Source organism: Orycteropus afer, unplaced genomic scaffold (assembly GCF_000298275.1).
Source record: "Orycteropus afer afer isolate SDZICR_OR568_19922 unplaced genomic scaffold, OryAfe1.0 scaffold00047, whole genome shotgun sequence".
NCBI classification, from domain to species: domain Eukaryota; kingdom Metazoa; phylum Chordata; class Mammalia; order Tubulidentata; family Orycteropodidae; genus Orycteropus; species Orycteropus afer.
The window spans coordinates 6,739,323-6,748,768 of NW_006921634.1; the positions used below are offsets into that span (position 1 = coordinate 6,739,323).

Consider the following 9,446-nt stretch of genomic DNA (forward strand, 5'->3'; position numbering starts at 1 on the left):
ACCCCACTGTCATTGAGTTGATTCTGACTCATAGCAACCCCTTAGGACAGAGTAGAAGTGCCTCATAGGGTTTCCAAGGCTGCAAATCCTTATAGAAGCAGACTGCCACATCTTTCTCCTGCAGGGCACCTGGTGGGTTTGAAATGCCAGCATTTTGGATAGCAGCCAAATGCTTTAATCATGATGCCACTATTGTGGTTTCACTGTGTCATAGTCAATTTACAATAAAATCTTAATTAACTAAATCATTTGGTTGTTTAGGTTTTCTATGGCTCCTTGATTTGAGCTTTTGAGTACTGAGACTAAAATGTCTAGTTGCTGACACTTGCAAGTTTGCTTTGGCAGACATGCCTTTAGAATAATTTTTGCTTGGAGCTCTAATTTAACAGAGTTCAGTTCTACCTGAACACAAATTTAGTGAGTATCTATTATTGAGCCAATCTCTGTTCTAGGACTGTGATAAACTGAACAGAGAACCTCATTGCTCTTACAGAGTTTGTGGTCTAATAGGGGAGATGGGAATTAAAATAATAGTGACACAAATTACTATATATAAATGCAAGGGTATACAAATTGCAATAAATGAAATGAAAGAAGAGAGGAGGATACTATGAGAAAAAATAACCAGGGAGACATATCTAGACTGAGGAGTCAGGGGAAATTTTTCTGAAGACTTGACATTTAGCCAAAACCTGAAAGTTGAGTAGAAGTTACCCAGGCAAAAAATTAGGAGAAAAGCAGTCCTGGGAGAGGAAACTTCTATGGGTGAAGACACAGAGACAGGAATGGATAGAAAGTCTGCAAGGCAGGAGCTCAGAGAGGGAGAAAAGCTGACAGAAGAGATTGGAAAGGCAGAGAGGGATTCAGAGGTACAGAGCTCTTATGTTTCCCTGGGGTTCTGTCCTCTGGAGTAAGCAGAAATGTAACAAACAAACAAACAAAAAAACCCAAATTCACTGCCATCAAGTCAATTCTGACTCATAATGACCCCATTGAGTTTCTGAGGCAGTAAATATTTATGGAAGTAGATTGCCCCACCTTCCTTCTGTGGAATGGCTGCTGAGTTTGAACTGACAACCTTCTGCTTAGCAGTCAAATGCCTTAGGCACCGTGCCACCAGAGCTCCTAAAAAACAAGCCAAACTCACTGCTATAGAGTCGATTCCGACTCACAGAGATCCCTCCTTGGGTTTCCGAGGCACTATCTCTACAGAAGTAGATTGCTCAATCTTTTCCTAGGGAAGTTATATATCCATCAGTGATTCAGATTTAATCTTTGAAAAATGATGATTAAATAATGATGGGGCTATTTTATGTTTTATAACTGGATTGTAAACTACACACACATCTCTCTTTTTCATTTCCATGTTGCACCTAGTTAAGGGCTTAGCACTGAGTAGGTCCTCAAATAAGAATTCAGTGCATACATGAATGAATGTTATCTTAAAGCTAACTGAAGATAACTCCATACATTTCATCATAGTATCTAAAGAAGTACTGAAAGTTAAAATTTGAGGAATTCTATGAAAGGGTAAAGTCCTATTGCCAGAACCAAAAGAACCAAGAATTACAGTGGAAGACGTCTTTCCAAGATGAAGCTTTCAGTGTGGATTGTTGGCTATTTGCACTGAATTCTATGCCTTTTTAAAATATATGTATTCATGTAGCTATAATGGCTAGAGGTTGGGCAAAATTTATGATAAGTAACCAATTTTGTTCATGTCTTTTTAGGGAAGAAATTCTTATATTGTGAGCCACATAAGAGAATTAAGGAAGTGCTGGAAGAAGAACTTTATATTAAGAGAGATGAATGTCACATTAAAAATTCACCTGCAGGTAATCTCAGTGACAAATGAACTGTATTTGTGTAATGAATATGAAATTGTTTATTTAATGACAGTTTAATAATATTATGTATTAAAATCTGTGATTACCAAAAGGAGAACTGGTTTTGGGGAAATTCTTGAACCATTTTTAAATTATTTCACCTGTGTCCAAATAAAAGGAGCTCTGGTGGGGTAGAGAATAAGGCACTTGACAGCTAAGGAGAAGGTCAGCAGTTCAAACCCACCAGCTGCTCTGTGGAAGGTAGACTGGGCTAATCTACTTCTGTAAAGATTTACAGCCTTGGAAACCCAACAGGGGGTCACTATTAGTAGGAAATGACTCAATGGCAGTGAGTTTGATTTTAGTTATATGCAAATAAACCATTATATTTAGGGAAAAAAAATGAGCTAGACATCAGTGTCTACATTTCTGCCCTACTTTTTGGTGGAATTATTTCATCTAATGATAAGTAAATTTTTTCCCAAGCACCTGAAAAGCATAATAACATCTTTAGTCCTTTCAGGATAGGGATGACCAAGAATAGAGGTTCTTACTCTAATTTATTAGAATTATTTGGAAGCTTGTTAAGATCCATACCCTTGGGCTTCATCCCTGAGTCTAAGGCCCAAGAATTTGCATTTCCAGCAGTTATCAGGTAATAAAGATGCTGCTGCTGGTCCAGAGACCACAGTTTACGAATCACTGACCTCGAAGTATCTAAGTCATTTCAATAGGTTAAATCATCCAAGGATTTCATCCCACATACAGGTTGTGTATGACTTTTATGGTCTGGGATATTAATACCTCTCACTGATGGTCTGTGTGAGAGAAGATATGCTCTAGAAGCTCCAGGATCCCTCACAAATATTATTTTGAAACCACTTGTTGTTGGTAGTTGCCATTGAAGAGGCTCCAACTCAATGGCGACCCTATGTATAATGGAACAAAACATTGCCAGGTCGTGCACCATCCTTACAATTGTAGCTATGTTGAGCCCACTGTTGCAGCTATTATGGCAGCCTATCTCATGCAGGTTTCCCCTGACTCTGCTTTACCAAACATCATGTCCTTCTCCACATTTTCATGGTTCTTTCTCAGCCATTACTAGATGTGCATTTTAAGGTCCTCAAATTGCCAGGTTTTATTACAAGCCTCTTGTGTGCTAGCAATTTATGGATAAACTAGAAGAATTGTAAGACACAATTTCTACTTAGGCAACCTGACATTTTTCTGGGGAGGAGAGTTGAACATTGTGCAGATAAGGCCTAAATTCATGAAGGATTCCTAAGAGCAGAAGTTGTAAGCCCAGAAATGTACCATTTCAGATTCTATAATGTATATGCTCACTTTACACTTCAAAACCAATAACAGAAGTGTCTTCTGGTAGCATAGTGCCTAAGGCACTTGACTACTAACCAGAAGGCTGGCGGTTCAAACCCACCAGCCACTCCTCGGAAGGAAGGTTGGGCAGTCCTACTTCTGTAGTGATACTGCCTCGGAAACCCAAGGAGGGGTCGCTATGAGTCGGGGCCGACTCGATGGCAAATAACAACAACAACAACAAGTATTGCCTACTCTTAAAAAAGAAAAGAACAGCAGGACTGCATGGGAGGGAAGGACACAAGGAAGGGGTAACTATGGGGAGGAAGTGGGAAGAGAGCTGTTGCATTGTGGGGAATTGCAGTCAATGTTGTGAGACAAAATGTGTGTGAATTGCTGCATGGAAAATGAATTTGCTCTGTAAATCTTCACCCAGATTGGAGGGAACACTGAAAAAAAAAAAAAAAACCAACATTGCCTCTTGTCACTTTTGTGTATTTCACTGTACATAAATTATATTTCAATAAAATTTATCTACAAGAAAAAAAACCTTCACCCAAATCACAATAAATTTTTTTTAAAAAAAAAAAAAAAAGGAAAGAAGAGAAAATGGCCAATTTTGTTCACAGTGTCTTAAAGGAGTGTTTTAAAAGTCTAGTTTGAATTCTATGAATGGATGCAGAATGACATACTCAATACTGTAGCCAAACTCAGCCTACGTGTACTGTTTCTCTGCTGGTTAAAAAAGTCTACCCAGTGCTATTGTATTTGTACTTTGTCTTTATTGCTTATAAAGACCTTATCAAAGCTAATTTACACACTAGGTGTGTTTTGCATTATTCTTATTGGGTACATTTGATTATGAGATATTCTAACTGAATAGGAAATATCATTTAGTTTCTAAAAATAAATTTTTATATGAATCTATTCAAATATCCTTCATGTAAAATGGAGGAAAGGAGCCCAGGTGGTGCAGTGGTTAAGTGCTCAGCTGCAAACCAAAAAGTCGGCAGTTTGAAACTTCTAGTTGCTCCGTGGGAGAAAGATATGGCAGTCTGCTTCTGTAAAGATTACAGCCTTGGAAATCCTTTGGAGCAATGCTACTCTGTTCTATAGGGTTGCTATGAGTCAAATCCTCAGCAGGGTTTTTTTTTTTTTTCTTCTTCTTTTAATTGGTGAATGTCCATGCTGTAATTTTTGTATGTGCATTTTGTGTGTGCATCCACCAGAGGTCGCACAGAGGTGCTATTTTAGCCTAGAAAAATCTTTCAAAGCTGAGAACAGATTGTGTAAGGTTAGAGTTTAGAAGTCTCTGCTTATAGGAAACAGAAATTTGCTCTTTCTTTTTCTTCTTCTTTCCCCTCCTCTCTTCTCCTTCTTCTTGTGAGCATAAGCTCTATCTCCATGGTCAGAGCCAAGAACTGAAGAACTGATACTTGGAGGGGATGCCACTCTTCCAGCCTAATCTAAGATTGGTGGCACCGTAGGTCAGCTACTGGACCTCCTAGTTCAGGATTTTCAACAATGTGCAGTGGCATACTCTGTAAATATATGGTAAAACTTTGGTTTCCCTTTAAGGAAAATACACCTTGTCTCATGCACCTAGCATTCCACATACATACTTTAGGGGCTTGTGTGGCTACTACAGGAGCTCTTCCAAGATATTAAGAATAAGCACACTTGACCCATTGTCTCTACCTCTTCACTTATTGTTTGTTCTTTTACTCATTAGAATTAGGTTTTTGTTCCTACCATTCCCCTGAAACTATTCTTTTCCAGATTACAAATGACCCTCATCTTGAAGGTCAAAACCAGTGATCACATCATCATATTCAATCTGTCTGTAGCCTCTGACGTAATTGTTTACTCTTTTCCTTTGATCACTTCTCTGTCTCCTTTGCTCCTAGCCTCTAAAAGTTGGAGACCTCAGTGACAACCCCTTTTGTCTCTCTACACTCACTCCCCAAATGATCCCATTTAACACTTTCTCCCTCAGTGATCACATCTAGCTCATTATACTAATGACTATAAATTTTATATCTCAAGCCTGTAACTTTCCATAAAGCCTATTTGACCATTTGGATGTTGCAGTGTGAAGGATTGCTTTTATGTGGCTTTTCGAGCCATGATCTGGTAACACCTACCAAAAGATTGAGTGGGACTATGCAAATAAGCTGATTGTGGCTCACTAAGGGGACCAGACAACTTGCTAATAATGTAAATACAGTGCATGGCACCCTTGTGGGGGTGGGGCCATGCAAATAGGTATATAGAACCCTAACAAAGGGATTGGTCAGTTTTGCCATCTCACTAGGCTTAAACTGAGCCATGCTATAGGCAGAAAGGGGGATCTGACTACTAACAAGAAGAAGAGATGAGAGCAGAGCACATTCTTTGAACCTGGTGTCCCTGTGCTGGGAACCTCCTAGACCCAGGAGACAGAGAGATGTAACACTGGGGACAGTGAGAGATGGTGAGAAGCAGTGGCAGAGAAATGGTGGCAGTAGGGGCAGCAGAACCAGGGTACTTGCTGGAGACGGCATGGTGGGCTTCCCAACCCATGGAGCAAGAGAACAGGATGCCTTTGGGCAGGAATCTTGCTGGCAAAGTGGGATGCCCCTAGGTATTTATTGATGGAGCTAAAGAGCTCTGGAACACTTGCATGAGCAGAGCAAAGGCTGGGGCAAGAGGCTCAGGTTCAGAGATAGGCTTGTCTACAGACATGGCTGAAAAGAAGCTATCCTGACTGAAGAATTATGTACTGAGTCAATACGTTCCTGATCCTGAAATGTAACCTGTTACTTCCCTAATAAGCCCTGTGATTGTAAGTATGCTCTGTGAGTTCTGAGTGGTCATTGCAATGAATTATTGAACCCAGCAGAGAAGTAGAGAGTGCCATGAGAGGGACAGCTGGTGTCAGAATGGGTAAAAAAGGTTGGAGAGAGGAGATATGTCTGAACTCTGCCTCATAGGAATCAGCCTTGGGCTGTTGCTCTTTATTCTCCGTTCCCCTTGTGGAGTTACAGGAGGTCAGATATTAGGGTCTTAGCACTGTCTTCTAAAGTTGTTCCATGAGCTCTCCTTGGATTGTGTCATCTGCTCCCATAGTTTCCACAATCAGCTCACTCAGATGACTTTGAAATCTGTGCCTCAAGGCTGAACCTCTTCTCCTGAATGTCCCATAAACACTCAGGATCAACACGTCCAAAATGAAACTTATTCTTCTCCCTATTTGCTCTTTCCTCTGCATCACCTATCCGAAGTTGCAATATTGAAGGATTCTATGGGGGAAAATATTGAATGATGCAGGAAGCATCAAAACAAGGTGGAAGGAATACACAGAGTCACTGTACCAAAAAGAATTGGTCAACATTCAACCATTTCAAGAGGTAGCATGTGATCAAGAAACAGTGGTATTAAAGGAAGAAGTCTAAGCTACACTGAAGGAATTGGTGAAAAACAAGGCTCCAGGAATGATGGAATACCCACTGAGATGTTCAAATGGTTACAGCGCTGGATGCACCCACTAGTTTATGCCACAAAATCTGGAAGAGAGCTACCTGGCCAACTGACTGGAAGAAATCTGTATTTGTGCCTTTCCAAAGAAAGATGATTCAGCAGAATGCAGAAATTATCAAAAATATCATTAATACCACATACAAGTAAATTTTTGTTGAAGATAATACAAAAATAGTTGCAGCAGTATATTGACAGGGGACTTCCAGAAATTCAAACTAGATTCAGAAGAGGATGTGGAATGAGGGATATCATTGCTGATGTCAGATGGATCTTGGCTGAAAGCAGATAATACCAGAAAGAAGTTTACTTCTATTTTATTGACTATGCAAAGGCTTTCAACTGTGTGAATCATAACAAATTATGGATAACATTATGACAAATGGGAATTCCAGAACACTTAACTGCTCATGAGTAACCTTACATAGACCAAGAGGTTGTTGTTTGAACAGAACAAGCATATATTGCATGGCTTAGAATCACAAAAGGTGTGTGTGTCAGGGTTGTATCCTTTCACCATACTTATTTAATCTGTATGCTGAGCAAATAATCTGAGAAGCTGGACTATATGAAGAAAAATGCAGCATCAGAATTACAGGAAGATTCATTAATAACCTGTGATATGCAGATGACACAACCTTCCTTGCTGAAAGTGAAGAAGTCTTAAAGCACTTAGTGATGAAGATCAAAGACTATAGTTTTCAGTATGGATTACACCTCAACATAAAGAAAACAAAAATGCTCACAACTAGGCCAATAAGCAACATTATGATAAATGGAGAAAAGATTGAAGTTGTCAAGGATTTCATGTTGCTTGGATTCACAATCAGTGCCCATGGATGCAGCAGTCAAGAATTCAAGCAATGAATTGCACTGGGCAAATCTGCTACAAAAGACCTTTTAAAAGTGTTAAAGAGCTAATATGCCACTTTGAAGACTAAGGTGTGCTTGACCCCAAGCCATGATATTTTCAATTACTTCATTGTTGTTGTTGTTGTTATGTGCCATCAAGTCGGCCCCGACTCACAGCGCCCCCTCCTTGGGTTTCTGAGGCGTTAGCACTACAGAAGTAGATTGCCCAACCTCCCTTCCAAGGAGTGGATGGTGGATTTGAACCGCCAGCCTTCTGGTTAGCAGTCAAGCGCCTTAGGAACTATGCTACCATAGCTCCTTCAATTACCTCATATGTATGTAAAATCTAGACAATGAATAAATAAGACTGTAGGAGAATTGATGCATTTGAATTGTGGTATTGATGAAGAGTATTGAATATACCATGGACAGCTAGAACAAACAAACAAATCTGTCTTAGAAGTACAGCTGGAATGTCCCTTGAAAGTGAGAATAGCCAGATTTCATCTTTCATTCTTTGGTCATGTTGTCAGAAGGGACCAGTTCCTTGCAGTAGAATATCATACTTAGTAAAGTAGAGGCCAGAGAAAAAGGGGAAGACCCTCAACAAGATGGACTGTCATAGTGCCTGTCACAATGGACTTAAGAAGCATGGCAATGATTCTGAGGATGGCACAGGACCAGGGACTATTTTGTTCTGTTGGACATAGGGTCACTATTAGTCAAAACCAACTTGACGGCACTAACAACAACCGTTTCCAAGCTGAAAACCAGAGAGGCAGCCTTCATTTTCATTTCAGCCCGCTACGACCAACATCTAATCAGGATGTGAAGGCTGTTTTAATTCAGCTCAAGTTCCCAAACTGTTGATTCACATGCCAGGTTCATCTTGTGGACTTGTTTATTGCTCTGCACAGTATTTTAAATAAAAATATCTGAACAAATTTCCAACATTAAAAAATAAAAAATTGTACATAAAGCTACAGTTTTAGAGGGAGGTGGTAATGGAAGATCTGGAAACCCCATGTCCATATTTGTATCTGGCAACAGTGACTGGAGTTGGGTAATGCTGACCTGCCCATTCCAGGTTCACCATTGCACACCAAGGTCCCCCCTCAAGTTCGGGAGGGAATATGACAAGATATTTGATGTTTATGTTCACACATCCTCTGTAGACTTTCTCTTCTCATAGGAAAAATTATTTCTGGTATCTATGCTTTCATCTGGGAGTGCTGGTGGCATAGTGCCTAAGGCATTTGACTGCTAACCAGGAGGCTGGTGGTTCAAACCCATCAGCCACTCCTTGGAAGGAAGACTGGGCAATCTACTTCCATAAAGATACTTCCTCAGATCGGAAACCCAAGGAGGGGTTGCCATAAGTTGGAATCAACTCGATGGCAGTGAGGTGTTTTTTTTTTTTTTTTTAAATGCCTCTATCAAAAGTGGAAAAACAGGAAAAGGTTGTTGTTGCTGTTTTGTTGAATTGATTCCAACTCATAATGACCCTATAGAATAGGTAGAATTGCTCCACAGGGTTTCCTAGGCTGTAATCTTTATAGGAGCATATTACCAGATCTTTTCTCCACTGAGCAGCTGGTGGATTTGAGCCACTGACCTTTCAGTTAGCAGCCAAGTGCTTAGTCATTGCACCATGAGGGCTCTTAGAAAAAGGCTTGTTGTTGTTATGTGCCATTGAGACAGACCTGACTTATAGCAACCCCTCCTTGGGTTTCCGAGGCGGTATCACTACGGAAGTAGATTGGCCAAGCTTCCTTCTGAGAGTGGCTGGTGGGTTTGAATCACTAGCCTTTTGGTTGGCAGTCAAGTGCCTTAGGCACTAAACTACCAGAGCTCCCCAGAAAAAGGCTGTTGTTGTTGTTATGTGCCGTCGAGTCGGCCCCGACTCATAGCGACCCCTCCTTGGGTTTCCGA

The 9,446-nt window shown here is 40.3% G+C and overlaps 1 protein-coding gene across 1 annotated transcript in view; it reads left to right on the forward strand.

Moving 5' to 3' along the window:
• The window catches only part of CUNH11orf97 (chromosome unknown C11orf97 homolog), a 23,121-nt gene that overhangs the window by 4,779 nt on the left and 8,896 nt on the right, over positions 1-9,446 (forward strand). The window contains exon 2 of the mRNA XM_042780572.1: positions 1,731-1,835. Coding sequence (XP_042636506.1) covers positions 1,731-1,835 — 105 coding nt within the window. The remainder of the gene's footprint in view (positions 1-1,730; positions 1,836-9,446) is intronic.